The sequence below is a fragment of the Eschrichtius robustus genome, chromosome X (assembly GCF_028021215.1).
Source record: "Eschrichtius robustus isolate mEscRob2 chromosome X, mEscRob2.pri, whole genome shotgun sequence".
NCBI classification, from domain to species: Eukaryota; Metazoa; Chordata; class Mammalia; order Artiodactyla; family Eschrichtiidae; genus Eschrichtius; species Eschrichtius robustus.
This window is the reverse complement of record NC_090845.1, coordinates 101,962,264-101,983,481: the sequence shown is the minus strand read 5'-3', so window position 1 is coordinate 101,983,481 and position 21,218 is coordinate 101,962,264. Positions and strand designations below refer to the sequence as shown.

Sequence of the window (21,218 nt, the reverse complement as noted above, 5' to 3'; positions counted from 1 at the left end):
CTGCTAAAAATGTCATGATGATAAAACTATGTGGTGGGGTTGATGGTATGGGTGGTGACAGTAGGTTGAGGAAGGTTCGCAGGGAGCCTTCTGGTAACATAGGTTCAGGACAGACTCCTTATAACAAGAAAATTCATTTGCTAGTCAGTGGAAAGCGCTTAAGAGAGCTGTTTTTCAGTCCTAGCTCTGCCCCCAATAAGTTGTGTGAGCTAGGACAACTCACTTTCCTCTCTGGGTATTTCCTCATTTTTAAAAATAAAATGACCAGATGAGTGGTGGTTAACTGTGGGCTGGGGGTGGGGAGTATATCAGAAAATGTTTCAAATTTTGTATCTCTGCATTTCCATCCCCCGTCTTCCCTTTGTCTTCAGATCCCTTCCCCTCTTGTGAAAAACTCTGTCCTCTGGTAACCATATAGTATACAAAACACCTCATTGCACTAGTGACAGTCCTGTAACCCACAAGCCAAGGAAAGAATTGTCTTCATGTTCATCTGGGTAAGAAAGTCTAGGTGGGACACTAAGGTTGATTCAGGAATTCCTTTTGTGGATTTCTAGATAAGTGATTCAGGAGGCCAGCTATCCCATTTCCTACCTTTGCTTAATGTGTTTGGCTAATCCAGGAAGTGCTATTTGATAGCCTGAATCAAATTTCAGTAGCCTATAAATAGAATAGAAGCAAAGTATTTTTAACTCTTAGCATTTATGCTGTACGTGACACAGGGCTATGAAATGTTTAAGGACAGATTGATAGGGGAGAGAGAACTTTAAGATCTCTCTGAGAGGGACTTCCCTGGTGGCCCAGTGGTTAAGAGTCCGCCTTCCAATGCAGGGGACGTGGGTTCCATCCCTGGTCGGGGAACTAAGATCCCACATGCTGTGGGGCAACTAAGCCCACGTGCCGCAACTACTGAGTTCGCAGGCCACAACTAGAGAGAAGCCGCGTGCTGCAACAAGGAGCCCACGTGCCGCAGGGAAGGATCCCACATGCCGCAACAAAGATCCTGCGTACTGCAACTAAGACCCGATGCAGCCAAAATTAAAATAAAATAAATAGTTATTAAAAAAAAAAAAAAGATCTCTCTGAGAGCATTTTAAGGGAAGCCTGATTGTCTTAGTCCTTATAGGTAATATGAAAGGATTTCTCTTTGTCAGACCTATTGCCTTGGATCCAAAAGTTACCCGTCTGTTCATCTCAATCTGTAAGAGCAGCTCTATGGCAGAAATATGGCTTTCTGTTGACGAAAACTACTTGCTACTTACAGATGCCTTAGAAGGCAGCAATGGGCTGGTGGTGGGGAGGGAGGAATTGAGGAGAGAGATTCACCAGACCTCAGTAAGAGAAATGGCATCCCCTTATGAGTTTATGAGACATAGAAAAAGAAACAACATCGTGTTGATTCAGCCTGGCTAGCTAATTGAAGGAAGACTTAAATGCTGGAGTCTCAGAGGAAAAGCTTTCATAATCCTGAGTCAAACGTGTGGGGTCCAGCATAGTAAGGTGGAAGTGCACTAGACTGGGAATCACATCTCTGTTCTACTTCCAGCTCTGTTACTAACTCGCTGTGTAATCTTGGGCAAGTCTGAGTTTTACTTCCCAATACATGAAGGAGGATCGGACTAGCGTTGCCTCCAATATACTTGCTGGCTCTAACAGTCTGATCCCAAGATTCCATTATGTAATAATCGAAGCCTACCAACATGAGAACATTACAAATGGACCAGGTAAGATGAAGTGGATGGAGGAGGGAGAGAGGGTCTGTCCTGCTTAATTCATTTATGTAGGAGAAAAGAAAGGCAATCCCTGACTGTTGGGGTAAGTGACCTTTAATCCTTGACTTCCTATGAAATTGTTGGTTTTAGGAATATAGGCTCAAAGAGAAGTGTAGAACTGCAAGTAGTGATGTTTCATTGAAAGGAGAGTATTTTTTGATTGAATGGATATGTGGAGACATGAATCCTTTTAGTTTCGATCATAAACTATTAGTTTAGTTTCAATCATAAACTATTATTCTTCAATAATAAAAAGATGAATAAATTGTATTCTGTGACAGTGAAGTGCTCTTTTAAGAAAGAGGTGATAAATTCAGATTTGTCCTTACTGTATGTGGTGTGAAAATGGTTTGGAGGCAGGAAAAACTGGATAAGGAGACCCCTGATGATGAGATACTCAATTTAGGAAGGGGAGATTGGATGGGAGAGGGAGGAGTTGAGGAAAACTCTCAGGTTTCTGGTTTGGGCAACTGGGAAGATGATGGTGCCATTTACTGATATAGGAAATAACAGGGAAGAGTAGAAGAGATAGGAGAGTAGATGATGATGATTTTAATATTTATGAAGAAATGAAGCAAAGTTCTGAGTTATCTGAGGCTTTGGTGTAGATTCTGAGCTTTGTCAGTATTCAGATAACTTTCAAATCCTGGCCATAGCATATGATGTGTAGAAAAGTATGTGTGTGTGTGGGGGGGGGGGGGGTGGGCACTGAAGGGATATGTTTGTTTGTTTTGCTTTTTTGTTTTTGCTCTCATAAGAAGAATGAGACTAAAATCCTCCTTTCCAATTATTTTGGTTCCAAACTTGATTTTTTTTCCTGTTTAAATGGTTCAAAGGGGCACAGTTTTCACAATTCTTGATAGAAAGCACACAGAGAGCTCCCAAATGTATTTTTAGTCACATTTAGTCCTTTTTGAGGTATGATGAAGTTAAACTGCTATATTTTTCCTTCTTAGAGTGGAAATTTGAAGGTATTAAATCTTGGAGAAATGGCTTTCATTCATTTGGATATCAGATGCCTATATATCCTTCTTATTTGCACAGCATTTGGCTCTACTTTGTCTTCAAATGCTGAGATAAAAGGTAAACCAAGAATGGAGTAGTTTTAAAATTAGGGATATTAACTGCTTTTTCAACCTACCCTATGAAAAGTGCATATCAAGTAGATGGCTTGTTATTGGAAATATTTCAGGGAGTCCATACACAAAAGATATGTTCTTACTAGTCAGCCTCATGTATAAGGTAACTGATGATTATAAACATTTTGTGGGATAAAAGCCAAACTAAAAGACACTTTCCATACCTTTCTGTGTAGCCTTTTCTAACAAAGAAGTTAATTATCCGAAACCTCATTGCCTGGTACCCAACTAACTGAAAACTTTCCTTTATTACTATCCTTAACTTTTAAGACAATTAGATAAATTTTAAAAATACAGAGATTTAAAATAAAATTTTAAAATAATTACAGAATTATTAAATCATGTCTAATGAACTTTTCATTGCAGAAGGTAATTAGAACAATGCATTTAACAAAGATTTCTAATCATAAAAGTGGAAACAATAGGATTGTCATTTCATCCTCAATAGGAACCTTCTTTATTGGTTCATGCAGGTCCCACTTCAAATCAATATTTGTGCCACCGTTTCTTTCTGTTGGTTCTTTTCCTCACCTCAATAAGTAATATGAAGTGAAGTATTAAAATGAACAACAGGGCAGAAATGAGAGGAAATTATTAGCAGAAAGGCAACATGAGGACAGTACTATAGTACTAGATTTGCTAGTAGGTTTAGTAAATTTATAGAATAATTTGTTTGTTTTTATTGCTTTTTAAATCACCAGATGAGGGAGCCATTTCCTCCCACTGCCCCCACCCCCTCAAAATAAAACAGGCTGTTTCCTGTCACTCTACTCAGCTGCCTGCCACTTTTTCTTGAGCCCTTCCAAAGAGTGGCTCTGGTTTGCCATGTTCTACAAATAGCTCTGAACTTCAGTTGACTAGAGGATTCAATTATCCTGAATGGACCAACAAGATCTGCCTGTTCTCCTAATTCTTAAGGCACTTAGCCATAGTAGTCATATTTTATATTTTCTATCCCTTTTTTCGTGTGGGCCATGATGTTATTTACCTGTGGTAAACACAGGATTAATACTGACTGATTCTTGCTATGAGAGAGATTTAGGTAATAAAGTGTTCCCATCCTAGACTAAATTCTGGTCTATATGACCACAGAGATAACTCCATGTTGAATTTCTTATTTCCATGAAAACTTATTACCTAGCTTGGCTAAGTCACATTTTACATATGCAATTCCTTAAAGAAGGGACAACTATGTAGCAGTAACCTAGATTTTTAAAAACAGCTTTATTGAGATACAATTTAAAGGATATAAAACTTACCCTTTTAAAGTATACTGGGCAGTGGTTTTATTCACAAAGTTGTGTAACAGCCACAACTATCAAATTCCAGAATAGTTACATTACCACCAAAAGAAACCCCAAATGCATTCAGTAGTCGCATCTCATTCTCCCCTCCCTCCAGCCCCCGGCAACCACTAATCGATTTTCTGTCCCTATGGATTTGCCTATTCTGATATTTCACATAAATGGAATCATACAATATGTGGTCTTTTGTGGCTGGCTTCTTTCACTTAGCTTAATGTTTTCAAGGTTCATTCATGTTGTAGCATGTATCAGTATTTCATTCTTTCTTATGGCTGGATAATATTCCATTGTATGGATATATCACAGTTTATCCATTCATCAGTTGATGGACATATGGAAGTAATCTAGATTTAGCAATCTTTGTCATAAGATACAGGATAAAAATAAAAATATTTTATTGATTTTTTTCAGTTAATCCTCCTCAGGATTTTGAAATAGTGGATCCTGGATATTTAGGCTATCTCTATTTGCAGTGGCAACCTCCGCTGTCTCTGGATAACTTTAAGGAATGTACAGTAGAATATGAATTAAAGTATCGAAACATTGATAGTGCAAGCTGGAAGGTAAGTAAAGCATGCACTTAAGATATTGGAATGATTATTAGTTTTCTTGTGATTCCTGATGTCAGTGTCTACTTTTATTCCCGTATCTCAATAGCTATTATTAAGATATAAGCTGCATGCTAATGAGAACCTACTGTATAGCACAGGGGACTCTAACTCGCTGCTCTGTGGTGACCTAAATGGGAAGGAAATCCAAAAAAGAGGGGATATACGTATATAGCTGAATCACTTTGCTGTACAGCAGAAACTGACACAGCAGTGTAAAGCAACTATGCGCCAATAAAAAAAAAAAAAGAACATTCTTCACAGTTTCACCACATTTTCCTCCTGAATTATCTAGGTATAAAATGGCAATTTTTTAATTTGTATTGGAAAAGAGTGGGCATTTCAGTTATTTCTGAAATAGTAATTACAATGTCCATTGCATTAAATCAGCTTTTGATTGATTTATGACTCATTAAAGTATTGTATCATGGAATAAAAGTTCTTAAGAAAAAAAAAAAAAGATATAAGCTGCATGCCTGCTGCTATCTCCTGTGCATCCTGCAACATCTGTTTTCACCCCACCCAGTATTAAGTCTACCATTGGAAATACAGGAAAAAAGAAAACTTGGTCCCATGGAATATGGAATTGAAGAGTACTTACACATTTTACCATATTTCAAAGTTACTTATATACCTGTATATGGGTCTTATATATGCTACTGGGCTATGTGAGCTTTTGCTCTGTAGGAATCAAGCCTTATTTATCTTTGTACTCTCCCTACCAGAACACAGCATGGTTCTGTGCATATATTGTATTAAGTGCTCAGTGAAAGTTTATTGAATTAACTATTTACGTAGTCAACAAGCATGTTTACTCAAAGATTTTGGTTGTACAAGGCATTCTGTTACCTTCCTAATTCAGCTAGGTAGTTTCAAGGGACAATTCAAATCAAACATTCATTGTGCAACTTTTTTCTCCAAGCACTCCACTAGCTAGGTATCAGTAATAGAAGGATAAATGATACATGATTTTAGTCCTTCAGGAGGTCACACTTTGTCTGGCTTTCTTCAGTTACCTCCAAGATTTTATATGATTCCTGAAGAGTTCATATGATATTTGAAACGTGATAAATTGTCATGTAATAGGCATATGGTACATGAAAATTCTCTCTCAATTTCAACTTGGTTATAGCTCAAAAGTTCCTCCCGTAGAGCCTTCTTTGTCTTCCAGAATTTTTTTTAATGAGATGCTAAGATTCAAATGATCTCATCAATTGATATAATATGCAGAAGTGAACTCTGCCAGAAATATATCTGGGACATTTTATCAGATAATCATCAGGAATTTCTTAGATATTGGGAACTCTCCAGGGTGTTAATGACTTTTTAGCCTTATTAATGTGGCTCATGATACCATTATTGTTTTAAGCTTAACTTTGTCTCATCTTTTTATCAAACAGACGATCATTACTAAGAATCTACATTACAAAGATGGGTTTGATCTTAACAAAGGTGTTGAAGCAAAGATACACACACTTCTTCTAGGGCAATGCACAAACGGATCAGAAGTTCAAAGTTCATGGTCAGAAGCTACTTATTGGATATCACCACAAGGTTAAAACAAAGCTCTCTTTTCATATTTAATACTGTCAGAACAATCTATATGGGAAGTAAGTCCCTTAACCTTTATACATCAGATTACATGTACAATTGAGAATGTGGCACAAAAGAGAATCCTTCTTAGGAGTGGGTGACTGGCCTTTTTGAATTCTTTAAATCAGCAAACACATGTGGCAAAACCTACATCTTATTAGGTTAATATAGTTCCCAGTTTTGGGCTCATATTAGTAAATATGCATGTGACTATTTATGCAACTGCTCAGAGCATCCTAGAATTATTAATTTAGTACTTTTGCATATGCTTACACTAGTACCAGTAAATAAGCCCTCAAAGATTTTTGATTTTGCATGTTCCACTTACAGTGAAGTGATTTGCAACAACTTCCTTTTGGAATATTCCTGATTATGTTGATTGCTAAATCAAGTGGAGGGGTCAAAGGAAATGAAATAAAATTGCATAGTTATTTTCCATATGATTCATCACCATGTCTTTCAAGCATTCACAGTTTTTTCATTTCTTAGGAAATCTGGAAACTAGAATTCAGGATATGGATTGTGTATATTACAACTGGCAATATTTACTTTGCTCTTGGAAACCTGGCATGGGTGTCCATTTTGATGCCAATTACAACTTGTTTTATTGGTAAGTATTTTTATAATAAGAATTCCATGTTAGGAAGATATCTATCAAAATTAATCCACAGTATGAGTAACTGTATTTTCATTAAATTAAATTCATTATATTTTTTCAGAGTTGTATTTATGATGAAGTTTATTTACAATTATTTGGGATTTTCAATGGGAGTAAGTAGGTTTAGGCTGTAGCTACTAGAAGGCACTCTATGGGTGATAATAAGGAATGCAGTCATTGTTTCTGTACTGGATCAAATATTTTGTATCTTTTAGATAGACGGAGTTATAACCTAAAAAGTTTTGGCATATTTCATATTCTTGCCTTTCGATCCTTTTTCTGACTTCCCTACCTTTGTTAACTGTCACTAAGGCTTTTAAACTTACAACCATCTTGAATCTTCTATCTCCTTCATTCCTTAATTGTTTCATGGTAACATTAATCACCATAATCAACAATGACACTCCTTTGCAAGGTCTCACATCTGTTCTTTACTTCCCATTTCTACTGTAAGAACTCTTCTTCAGGCTTACCTCATTCCACACCTGTATGATTGCCATAGCCTCCCAAATGATGGTCTCTCTGCTTCTAGTCTCTCCCCTTCCTATTCATTCTGCACACTGCAGCCGGATTTATCTTCCTATTCTGCTATTTTCATATGCCATTCTTTTGCTCAAAAACCTGCCGTGGCTACTCATTGCCTCCAGGATAAAGTCTAGGCCATTCAAGTCTCTGCCTTTCCAACGTTACCTTCTACTACCACCAATGTGAATGTTCTGCTCCATTTAGACCCATCTCTACATATTTTTCTATCCATGTTATGATTGACCTTTTATGCCTTTGTGTGCATTGGTACCTAGAATACCATCTGACTCTCTCTTTCACTAACACTTATCCATCCTTCAAGACCCATCTGGTATTCAATTTCATTAACCCTTTACTGCTCACATTAGCTTCTGTTCAGTTTTTCTCTGAACTATTACTTATTATAGTTCTTAATTACTTATTGTCCAGATGACCTTTAAATTTTTGTCACATATGTACGCTTTGTCTCCTTCCTCTCTTAAATTTTTAAGAGATTGGTGGGCACAAGCTATTTCTGATACTTCTCTTGACTGTCTCTGCTGTGCTATGCCCATAGTAGATTATCGCTAAATATTCATTAAATGAATGAACCAAATGATGATAATAACATCGGTAAGTTGATAGATAAGTATCAGAACTTATGCATTTTTAAATAACAGAAAAAACAAGAGAGGACAAAGCATTACTCTTTGTGAGTCTCAGGCACAAATTATCATGGTGTTTTTCTTTAGAAAATTACTGTGTATAAGCAATAAGGTATAAGCTATTAACAATCCTGAGTACTGGGTTCTAATCCATGTTATGGCATCACTTAACTTAGTGGTCTTGGGCAAACATTTTCTTGTTTTGGGGTCTCAGTTTCCTCATCTGGAATTGGATGGGTCAGTTTCTAAGGTCTAGTTTATTTGTTCATTAATTCAATAAATATTAAGCAATTATTAAATGCCAGGCTTTGTTCTAGATAAAAAGAAGTATGAATAAGGCAAAGTCCCTGCCCTCTTGTACATTGTAGCTCATGTTTAACATAACTTTATCCTCACCTTAGTAAAGTAGTGAGGAATAAATATTGACATTTTAGAGACTGGAAAATAAGGGTACCGTGAGGCTTTCCACTGGCATAAAGTAAATTATGTGAAGTCAAACCTAGAAGGCAAATATCCCAAACTCTAACCAGGTGAACTAAACCAGAGACTACAATTTTGCAGACTTGGCCTAAAATAAATACTTGGCATAAAGTGAATTCAGTAGAGTCCAGATATTTGTACCAGCACATTATCAGCTGCTAGATTAGCCTCATTGCAAATGGGATTTTGGCTGCTTTTACAGTAATGTCAATTTTGTATTACAAGTTATTCTTTAGGAAAATAAACCAGGCATTTGTTCCTTTGGAAATCAGTAGGGAAATTCTCCCCTAATTCCCATTAGCTTTATTACTGAAAAGAGGTTAACTTTCAATGATACAACAACATTTCTTGTCTAGGAGAATGGGAAATTACATATTTACTTGCCAAACAGCTCCTCTTTTTCGGTTTATCTCTTGATGTGTATTATATCCTCAGAGGATTTTAATTCATTTTATTAAACATAACCATATTTTGTAAGTCTGCTTTTATTTTTTATCAAAAAATTTTCTCTTTTTAATTTTTTTAATTTTGTATATTTTTTATATTTAATTTTTGTTTTATATTGGAGTATAGTTGATTTACAATGTTGTGTTAGTTTCAAGTGTACAGCAAAGTGATTCAGTTATACATATACATATATCCATTCCTTTTCAGATTCTTTTTCCATATAGGTTATTACAGAATATTGAGTAGAGTTCCCTGTGCTATATAGTAGGTACTTGTTGATTTTCTATTTTATATATAGTAGTGTGCATATGTTAATCCCAAACTCCTAATTTATCCCTTCCCCCTTTGGTAACCATAAGTTTGTTTCTGAAGTCTGTGAGTCTGTTTCTGTTTTGTAAATAAGTTCATTTGTATCATTTTTTTAGATTCCACATATAAGTGATATCATATGATATTTGTCTTTCTCTTTCTGACTTACTTCACTTAGCATGATAATCTCCAGGTCCATCCATGTTGCTGCAAATGGCATTATTTCATTCTTTTTTTACGGCTGAGTAATATTCCATTGTATATATGTACCACATCTTCTTTATCCATTCCTCTGTTGATGGACATTTAGGTTGCTTCCATGTCTTGGCTACTGTAAATAGTGCTGCTGTGAACATTGGGGTGCATGTATCTTTTTGAATTAGTTTTCTCCGGCTATATGCCTGGAGTGGGATTGCTGGATCATATGGTAGTTCTATTTTTAGTTTTTTAAGGAACCTCCATACTGTTTCCCATAGTGGTTGTACCAATTTACATTCCTACCAACAGTGTGGGAGGGTTCCCTTTACTCCACACCCTCTCCAGCATTTATTGTTTGTAGACATTTTGATGATGGCCCTTTTGAGTAGTGTGAGGTGATACCTCGTTGTAGTTTTGCTTTGCATTTCTCTAATAATTAGCGATGTTGAGCATCTTTGCATGTGCTTTTTGGCCATCTTGTAAGTCTGCTTTTAAATCTGTTTTCTTATTAAAAAATCTGTTTTCTTCTAATAAGTTCTCCAGTACAATAGAAAAAAAGCAGTATCATTTAGGATTATCAATATAAACCCCATATTTTCTTAATAGGAATCTTATTCTTTGATTCTCAAATCCTGTTGGTGAGTCAACATAACCTAAGTATATGAGTAAGAATTCTTGCCTTATATCTGAGATTTTGTAAAGACTCCCACCAGATTGTAAGCTCTGTAAAATCATGGCCTATGTCTACTTTCCTTACTATTGTAACCCTAGCACTTATCATAGGATCTGGCACATAGTTGGTGCTCAATGAATATTGTATGCTATTAAATGATTTTTTATTTACCTAGTATCTTAAAATAATTGAAAATTGACTACCATGCTACTAGAAGATATTGGTAAACACAGTTCTTACAACACTTCTGTTTACAGGTATGAGGGCTTGGACCATGTGTTACAGTGTGCCAATTACATCAAGGCTAACAGAAAAAATATTGGATGCGCGTTTCCCTACTTGGAGTCATCAGACTATAAAGATTTCTACATCTGTGTTAATGGATCATCAGAATCCCAATTTATCAGACCCAGCTATTTCATTTTTCAGCTTCAAAATATAGGTGAGGTAAACAAACAACTTCAGAACGTTTCCAGTTTAGGCCATTTACAATTGACCATGTGGAAGAGAAGAGATAGAGATAGAGATAGAGATAGAGATAGAGATAAAAGAGATACCTACAGAAATGCAAAGCCAGAAAACTGGGGGCCAACAGAGTATGAGGAAGCACTGATTAAATATGAAAGTATGGAAGATAAGGAATTGAATGAGTATAAAGTATCATTTTCATTTAGAACTCACAATTTGTTTCCCAGCTTGAGTCTGTCTGCTATAAAGTATTTTTGTCCAGTGTTAGTGATGGAGTAATTATGGAATCACTTATTCCCAGGCCTCAATAGGCACATGGGTGGATATTTTCTGAGCTTGTGTTCTCAGTCCTAACAGTTACGAGAATGACAGGTTCTAGGGTCAGCCATACCTGGGTCTGAATCTTGAATTTACCACTTTCTAGCTGTATGACTTTGGGCGAGTTACTTTTAACGTGTTTCAATTTCCTTATCAGTAAAATGAGGATAATAGAGGACCACCTCATAGATTTATTGTGAGACATGAATAAGTTTATGATGTAACATTCCTGGTTCACTGCCTGACACATCATAAGCTCTAAATACGAATTAGCTATTAATAAAAATAGTAGTAGTAATTTGTTGTGGTAGTTGTTTCTAATGCTATAAAATGGAAAAATGACTGTAATGATTTGGATCATCTAACTTTTCTCTTGGACTTAAATATTTGTCAATATGTAACTTATCAAAAAATGAGTTCCCAAAATAACCAGGTTTCTTAATAAACTAATCTTGGTTGGCAAGCAGCTTTGATTTTAACTCACATTATAGAGAATAGTCTTGAGCCACCTAATTTATCCTGGAGGCTTCTGTTAGTAGGTGTCCCTAGCTTTTGATAAGGGCCACTGCTAAACTTTAATAACCTCCATGTTGAAATTATTTCCTTCTGCTTTTCAGTTAAACCTTTGCCACCAGACTACCTTAGTCTTACTGTGAAGAATTCAGAGGAAATTAACCTGAAGTGGAGCATTCCCAAAGGACCTATTCCAGCAAAGTGTTTCATTTATGAAATTGAATTCACAGAAGATGATACTACCTGGGTGGTATGGATATTGCGTTTATTTGAGAAAATCATAAACATAGCCTTTTAAATAAAATGGCAAACATAAGAACCAAAGTCAGTTGCTATCCACATGAAGAAAAGAACATGACATGTACCTTAGTTTAACTTCCAGAAAACCAAATAATCGAATAATCTAGTGGACAAAAGAAAGATGCTTGCAGTCTGAAAGTATTATCAATCAATTATACCAATTTTTTAAAATTAATTAATTAATTTATTTATTTTTGGCTGTGTTGGGTCTTCGTTTCTGTGCGAGGGCTTTCTCTAGTTGTGGCAAGCGGGGGCCACTCTTCATTGCGGTGCGCGGGCCTCTCGCTATCGTGGCCTCTCTTGTTGCGGAGCACAGGCTCCAGACGCGCAGGCTCAGCAATTGTGGCTCACGGGCCCAGCCGCTCTGCGGCATGTGGGATCTTCCCAGACCAGGGCTCGAACCTGTGTCCCCTGCATTGGCAGGTGGATTCTCAACCACTGTGCCACCAGGGAAGCCCCAATTATACCAATTTTAAAGCTACGTAGGTCCTTAGAGATAATCTAGTCACTGGTTTCCAATATTATGTCAAAAAATTAAAGTTGTCAAGCACATGCATAAGACGGATTGCGAAGATGCCTCATGTAAAAAGAACACAAAACAAAAATCACAAACAAACATAAAAACCACTTCTTGAGGAGCAACTATCAGGTCAAAATCAGAATAGAGCCTGGCAGGGCTACCAGAGAATTGCTTGTAGCAGGGAAGACAGGCTAACTGGGGAGGTAAGCAATGTTTCCAAGACTGATTACCCCCCAGCACCAGCAATGTGGTGATGCCTTTAGCCCCACTGTGTTATATGTTAATTTTATTCATTGGTTTCCAACTTAGGGAATGGTGGAGACAAGTAGGTGAGCCATTAGTTCTAATCAATTCATTTCACATACAGATGAGAAAACTGGGAGTTGAATACATTTACAAGTCCCAAGGAAGTGAATTGACTTACAATCAAATTACACAGCTAGAACTAGAATCCAGATCTCATTCCCAGCCCACTTTAACCTACATTACATTATGCTGTCTCCCAAGAAAAGTTACAACAAAAGAAAAGCTGTTATTTTGGATGAGTAACACTCTTCAGCTCTTTGAAATACAAAATTTAAGTAATCACTTCAGTGATTTTTTCTTTTGGTTGTTTTGAGATCATCCAGCCTTGTGTATTCTCATATTGGAAGGGGTAGTTTCATGCCAAGCCCTGAGCACTATTACACTGGTCTTATGATGATTAACCAAAATAAGAATAAGGGAAAAAAGAAGCTTTGTGTATATGAACTCTACAGTTTCCATAGAAACAACATTCACATGATGACTCTTTTTACTAACTCAGTATATATAGCATTTTCCAATTTATGGAATCTGGGAAATTTGACACTAATCCAAAATGGTTGTCATAAGCACTAAAACTACCTAGGAATTTTGCCCTGTCACACATGCCCTTTACTACTAGTAATCCATTATCACTATAGAAAATAATTTAAATATAAATAAGGAAGAAAAATGAAAAATAAAACACCATACAGAGAGTTGACCACTGTTAGGATTTTGGTATATACCTTTCTAGTCATTTGATGCATTTCTTTCATGTAACAAAACCCACTTTGAAAATGACAAATCAAATGGGGTGTGACTACCTGCAGTTAGATCAAATAATGATATCTCATTTCTTCCTTGGCTTTCAGACTACCACAGTTGAAAATGAAATATACATCACAAGAACATCAAATGAAAGCCAGCAATTATGCTTTTTAGTAAGGAGCAAAGTAAATATTTATTGCTCAGATGATGGAATATGGAGTGAGTGGAGTGAAGAACAATGCTGGAAAGGTATAAGATAAAATAACAGTAACTAGGGTATTTCTAGCACTGTTTGAGGAAGAAGATGCCTTACTGGATGTCATAGGTCACTACAGTTCAGTGACACTGGTTATGAAGGTCATAGGGTCAACTCTTCTTCATTATTTTTTTATTGAAGTATAAGTTATAGGTGTACAATATAGTGATTCACAATTTTTAAAGGTTATATATACTCCATTTATAGTTATTATAAAATATTGGCTATATTCCATATTTTTATAGATGTCTATAACATTAATTGAGCTGTATCTTTTCCACATTCCAAGATTTAGTAGATTCTGTTTGATTCTTCCTACTTTCATTTGACAAACTAATCTTACCTGTTTTGCTTTGATTTTACTAGTGGATTACTTTCCAGTGGTAGTCTTAGCTCCAAAGTATGGTGGCACTATTCTCGAGCTTCTTACCTACTAACTAGATGTTAACCAAATCTGCGTGTATTAGTACCAATTGTAGTCATACATTTACTCTGAAGTTTTACTTACAAGCATATATGTATTTTATCAGAATCTTGACATTATTGTGTGCCTTCTTTATATGGTTTTGAAAAACTATGTGCTCATTATTCAAATTTTTTATAGTCTGTGCCTTTTCCCTATTGAGAGTTAAAGGAATCCATTTATACAATGTTAGAAAGAAGGAGCAATCATAAAATATGTTGACATAGTTATTGAAGAAAATATATTTAAAAAAAGAACAGTAACTAAACTATTTTGCTAACTATTGGCTAGCAAAATAATTTTCTCTCAGTGTATTTTGTAATTATGGAAGTCAAAATACTCTTGCATATAGTCTGTAAACAGAGAAGATAAATTAGCAATCACCACAATCGAACATAGATTTATGGAAAATCTAATGTTCAGTTTTAACTAGTTTAAGAGTCTTGTTATAGTTCAGTCATCAACATCTTGCTTTTCTGACTGTCAGTAAAGAGAATATGCTAGTTCTTTGTGGGGAAGCCTATTTTAATCAATATTTTCCTATGCTTTCAATTTTCAAGAGAACAGCAATCTTAAAGCAAGGATAGGTAGCATACACTCGTTTTTGAGTGTCTGGTACTGTGCCTAATGAATATTTTTCTAATTAATATGTCATCATTAGTAAAATGCACATTCCGTTCACTTCCAACACTGATTTAAAGTGACATGATAAAAGACATATTTAAATTAAATATATTTGGGATTGACCTGTACACACTGCTATATTTAAAATAGATAACCAACGAGGACCTACTGTATAGCACAGGGAACTCTGCTCAGTACTCTGTAATAAACCTAAATGGGAAAAGAATTTGAAAAAGAATAGATACATGTATATGTATAACTGAATCACTTTGCTGTACACCTGAAACTAATACAACATTGTTAATCAACTAGACTCCAATATAAAATTAAAAATTAAAAAAAGAAAATAAACTTTCATAGAAGACAAAAAATAGCAATATAAACTAAAAAATCTTGAGAATGAGGCAAAATATTATTGTACTTCACAGTATACTGGCTTTATCAATAGAAAATATTAATAGTTGTTTGAAATTGAAGGAGATTAACTCAGCATTGCTCTTTCACATAAAGGTATATAAGTACATATACAGATATAGGTGCAAACATAATGGCATTTCTATCAATCATTCATCTCCTTTTATGTTGTTCCATTATAATAGAATTTGTGTTTGACTGTAATCTCCCTATTAATATAGTGGTATCATTGTTCTCTTTCATACATCAAATATTTATTAAGCACTTACTATGTGTCAGACTCTTTCAGGCACTGGAGATATAGCAGTAAAAGAAAAATCCTTGTCCTCATGGAATTTATATTTTATTCCCAAGTTGAGTAGAGATAGATAATAAATAAAGAAGCCAAATATATCATATAATCACTAAGGGCTATGGAGAAAAAATAGGCAGAGAGAGGAAGAACTCAATTAGCTAAAGATATATAGAATCAGAAAGAATACTTACTTGTTCTGTTTTTCATTTTTGTCACTAATGTAAGAAATCTGGAGACTCTGTGGACCTGACATTGAGAAAGTCATGCCCTGAATTATATCTTGTTATTATTCAGTGCATGGTTTAAAGTAGATATGGTGAGTTTTTAGGCATATCCTCAAACTATACATCCTTTTATGTATTTTACATGCAATCTTTTTTTTTAATTGAAGAATAGTTGATTTACAATGTTGTTTTTTTGTTTTTTGTTTTTGTTTTTTAAATTTTTTTAATATACACTTAACTGTGTTATTTGTGGCAGATTTCTTTTGCCCTGATGGGTATCTCTTGGTAGAATCTTAATAAATTTCAGATTAGGAACAACGACTTTCCTGAGATGCATGTGGTCTTTAGTTCTTTTGGACATTTCCTATTGGATGTTTTAAGTTATAGAAAAATAGCACAATAATTTTTTTTGGAAATGACTATAAGATTAACTCTACTGGAACTTCACAAAAGAAGCCTGTTTTCCCACTGTTAATTTTGCATGCCAAATAACTTACGTTATTAGTCATTTCTCTGGATTATATCCTTGCAATTCTTAACTGAACTGAGCCTCTGAATTTGGTAATTTTCTAGTAGAAAATAAGATCCTAAGGGAATAGGACAAAGAAAAATGTGGGGTTGGAGGTAGGTTTGAGTATAGATATAGGCCTAGGATTCGAAGTGTTCCATAGTATTTCAAAACATGTGGGAGATACTAGTTTTAGAAGGACAAGCTTTGTGTACTTTTAAGTTTATCTAGTGATTGCTCATTTCTTGCTATGCAGACAAACCATTAAAACTTCATCCCTAAAAAAAGAAAAAAAAAAAAAAGAAGAGAAAAACCTCATCTCTTTAGTCTCCAGAATGTAAGGCAACTTTTAAAACATGACCTTTAAAGACTAGCTCCATTATTTGCACTGAGACTTTTATTGAAGACCTGCTTTCACTCACTACATCATTGTATGATATAATGTAAACATTTGAGTTATTGAGAGTTAAGAGATACACAAGACATGTTTATCTAATCACTTGGCTAACGTTTTATCATTTTGTTATTATGAAAAATTCGCAAGGTCAAATTTTAAACAAAATCATATAAGAAAATAAGAATGGGGCTTTAGGTAGTTATTTTTCTAAGCAAAATAAAGAGCTGTCACAGTTCAGTAAAGCAGTACAGCAAAAAAGTGCACAAATGAAAGGAATGCTGTTCTCAAGCATCACTATGGTATCTATGGCAAATAGGCAGAAGTTGCCAAGTTTAACTCAGTTCTTCACCATTTACTAGTTTATTTATAAAATAATTCAGTTTTTAAAATAATTGTACACATCTAACCCTTCCCCCTTTTTTGGTGATTTTAATCCTAGGTGACATATGGAAGGAAACCTTAATATTTTTCTTGATACCATTTGCCTTTGTCTCATTACTTGTTTTGTTAATAACTTGCCTGCTTTTGTATAAGCAAAAAAATTTGCTGAAAACGGTAAGTTGTATGACATTACAATGTTTAGTCTGAGATAGTAGATAAAAAATATTTTGCATTTAGAACTGATGGACCTACATTTTATAATTTTGCCTGTACACTGTGAGTGTTCGTTGATGTTGTGTAGACTATGATAATGTCTTCAGGGAAAGTACAGTAATTTAAAAAATCAACCCTAAAAAGCTACGTTTTGGGGTGGATTTACTTTTGAATGAAATATAAGAATAATGCTTTAGAACATGAAACACTATTTACCTCTAGATAAAGGAAAAATATGAGAATTACAGGAGAAAAGCAGGATTGGGGAAAGGAAAGAGTGACTTAAAATGAACATAGACTGAGATATACTACTAGTGTGCCACAGGCAAAAGATCACAAAGATTAAAAAAAACTTGGTGCGTACCCTGCAAGAGCTCACACTCTAGTTGGAGGAGCTAGAATCTATACAGAAAAATATAACCTTCGTTATGAGCTGATTTTAGCTGATTGCTATTTGAGTTATACAGATAATGCTATAGAATTTCAGAAGATGGAGGGACCACTATGGGTTGGTGAGCTTTAAGGAGGAAGTGTGACTTGGAGAAAAAATATCTTAATGCCAAGTCTTTTAAAGATAAAGAGAACTGTGAATGTGTGTGAAATGTTTTGCTTTATTTCTCTGCTGAATGCTTTTCTGTCTATTTCTCTGAGTTATTAATCTAAGTGAAATAGTTTGTGTTATTAATGACTGTTAATAATGGAGTCCTTTCTTAATTTCAGATTTTTCATACAAAAAAAGAAGCCTTTTCTAATCAGGAGATACACTGATGACTCAGTAAATTCCAGGCTTATGGCCAAATGTTAAACAAGAGTCTTATCAAACTGATTTTTTTCCCTAAATGTTGAATAAATCTTATCTTGAAAGCATTGTTGTATTTAAGTAGGCATTAGATTATTAAAATCCTCAACTAGTAGCAAATTATCTGAATCCTATTAACAGATTTTTTTCTTGTTAAAAACAAAGTTCAACCAATTAAATTGACGATCTAATTGGCTTTATTAGATGATTTATGAATCAGGCAGTATCCCTTCTAGCAAGTAGAGGGGTGCTCTGAGGGGTTGTACAAAACAAAAGGTTTTTATAGGAAGAAGGATGGGCAAGGGTCCTATTAGCAAAAGAAAAAAAAAAAAAGATTATTTTTAGGCCAAGACATCTTTTTTGAGGGGGAAGGGAAAGGAAAGGGTTTTATCATGCAGATTGCCTCTTCTTCCTCTTAGGGGATGTAGAGGGCCCATGTGGCAGATGACCTCATTGGTGCTGACCAGAAAATTCCAGGCTGGTTGATTAAGATTACATTTCTGGGGAAGGTCAAAACTGCAGTTAGGTTAGTTGTTAAATCTAGGCTTGGTATCATGGGCTTTAGCACAAGTTATGCCTTTTTGGGCCTGTGGTTTTTCTCTTTAACATTCCTCAACCCAAGATGAGAGTGCTGCATGTAGAAAAGTCAAGGGAGGGCTCAGAATCTAATCTGTGATGTATTCATAAAACAATGTGATTTTGTGACTTGCCCTGAGCCATAGAGATATTGTCAAATCTTGGAAGATGAGATTCTAGGTTTTTTTTAACATTGCACTTGGGATGAAATTATTCACCATGAATAAGGTTGTTTGGCTTTAAAAATAACCTGTGGAGAGGATTAATAAGAAGCAAGAAGTTTTAAATACATTCATAGTCTAAATGTGTGCTTCACATTTCATCAAAAGGTGGGAAGAATGCAGTGCTTAAAAGGCTGAAAATAATGAAATGACTAGAGATCATATTCGAAATATTCAGATATCACAAACTACACAATACAAGCCTGAGAGTTTCCTATACTAGTTGGCAGGCAGTATTTCCTACTTTCTGGTGGTGTGATTTTTTTTTTTTTTTTTTATTAGTTCAGAGACCAAAAGGCACAAGCCTCTGAAATCAGTAAGAAGCCTTTCAAAGTATATGCAAACTTCAGACTAATTGACAGTTGACTTCTAGGAGAAGACGTGGCAACCTAGTTATAGACAGTTACTTTAAAATTTAGAGAATAATGACCTACAGATTACAATCAAGTTTTAATTTGGATCAATATCTAGTATTATTCATAATAGTTCTACTCTGTGGTCCACAGACCAATAGAGTGGGCATTACCTGGGAGCTTATTAGAAGAAATGCAGAATTCAGGCCCCAACCCAGATGTACTCAGTTAGCAATCTGCATTTTAACAACATCCCCAGGTGATTCATTTGCACATTCAATTTGAAAAACACTAATATATTGCAGTATTCTAGAATGAAAAAGACTAAAATAATATAATGGAGAGGTAAGCCCAGGGGCAGAGTAACTATAGCTTTGACTATCATTGGCACTGATCATCTATCTCTAAAAGGGGGAAAAAGAGCTAACACTGAGATGTAAAGCAGAATACCATCCTCTACTATCACTTGTGATCAGTGATAGGATGCACCACCATTTCCTCAAGTAGACCTATCCTTGTTAAACATTAAAACCCCCAAGGTAATATGAATTAAGACATAATATGTTTGGCAAATTACTCTCAATTCAGGGCTTGCTAAAGTTCTTAGTGTGTTAAGGGATTGTGGGGAGGAAGAAGGAGTGTGGCGGGGAGAGGTCATGGCTAGGCAGGTAAATCGCAGGCAATCCCATCCTTGGAGGCTGAGTGGGTCTTTGGGACCTAGTATTTCAATTCCCCTGTTCAGAACATGCATAGCAAGCTCTTCTAATCAAAGATTTCTGGAATCCCTGCCATAAACTTAGCAGTCCCTACCAGAATTGCCCCAATAAACTGGCTATGACAACCATGTGGCACCAAATCTGGACAGAGCTGGACCTTGCAAAAGGACCCCTGGAACTCCTGGCCTGCTAGCTGTATAGGTTTATTAACCATTAAGTAATGTGACCCCAAACTTCTGAAATTGAATTTTTTGAAATTGAATTTTTTGAAATGGCTCTCTCTCTTTATTTTTGTTTTGCATTATGATAGAGTTTTAAGGTACTGAATATTTCCCAAATGCTTGGTATATACAGAGTGCCTTAAGCCATGGTCCCCCTCTTGGCCATCTGTCTTCTGCCACCTAGGGCTGCCCTAGCCCCTTACTTTGAAACCCCTCCCCTGGGCTATCCCAGCAACTAAGGAATAATACCTTTTATTTCAGGAGTTCCCTAGGATCCTACTCTTGGGCAAAAGTGAGTGAGGATGGCTTCATGGATATGTGTTCTGTGCAGTTACACAGGGCCCTACTCTTGGATGCTTGGAAGGGCCTCAGCCATGGTTTAATGATCTGCTGTCACCATCTTGAAAATTTTAATCATTTTTGAAGAAGGGGCCCCATATTTTACTCTTTACTGTATCCTGTTATTTATGTAGCCACTCCTGAGAGCCAGCATCAGTTCTGATTTAGTTTTCTCAGGATGTACCATTGAAACCTTTTGGACATCACCCCTGGTTTTTTATATCAGTAAATCAATAATTAGAACCTTAGAAATCACTCACCACCCACCCATGCATCCATTCATTTGTCCATCCTTCAATCCAGTTCAACATTTATTGCACAATACCATATTCCAGACACTGTGATAGTCACTAAAATAGCCATCCAGCCTGAGACAGTCATTTGCTTGAAGGGGAGAGAAGTGACATTTATTGAGTGTCTACTATGAGTCAACTGCTATGCTAGGTGCTTTATATAACACTATTTCAATAGTCTTTCAATCCTCATCACAATCTGAGAGGTATATAAAGTGCCCATGTTATAAATAAGGAAAAACTTAGGTTAAATAATACATTTAAAGTGTTAAAGCTAGAATGGGAATTCATTATTATTTCCATGCTCTGAACAGTCCTAGGTTCATTCACTCTAAAAATAAGTTATTTGAAAAAGGACTCCTAGATTGGTGGCATGAAGAGCTCGATGGAGCCTCTCTATGAG

At 35.5% G+C, this 21,218-nt stretch overlaps 1 protein-coding gene across 1 annotated transcript; it reads left to right on the top strand.

Moving 5' to 3' along the window:
* The first annotated feature begins 2,761 nt into the window (after positions 1-2,761).
* IL13RA2 (interleukin 13 receptor subunit alpha 2) lies at positions 2,762-18,065 on the top strand. Its single transcript, XM_068532675.1, has 9 exons — positions 2,762-2,855; positions 4,627-4,778; positions 6,224-6,377; positions 6,906-7,026; positions 10,608-10,792; positions 11,754-11,899; positions 13,627-13,771; positions 17,143-17,258; positions 18,018-18,065. The coding sequence occupies exons 1-9, from the start codon at positions 2,762-2,764 to the stop codon at positions 18,063-18,065; spliced, it is 1,161 nt and encodes a 386-aa protein (XP_068388776.1).
* Positions 18,066-21,218: the final 3,153 nt, after the last annotated feature.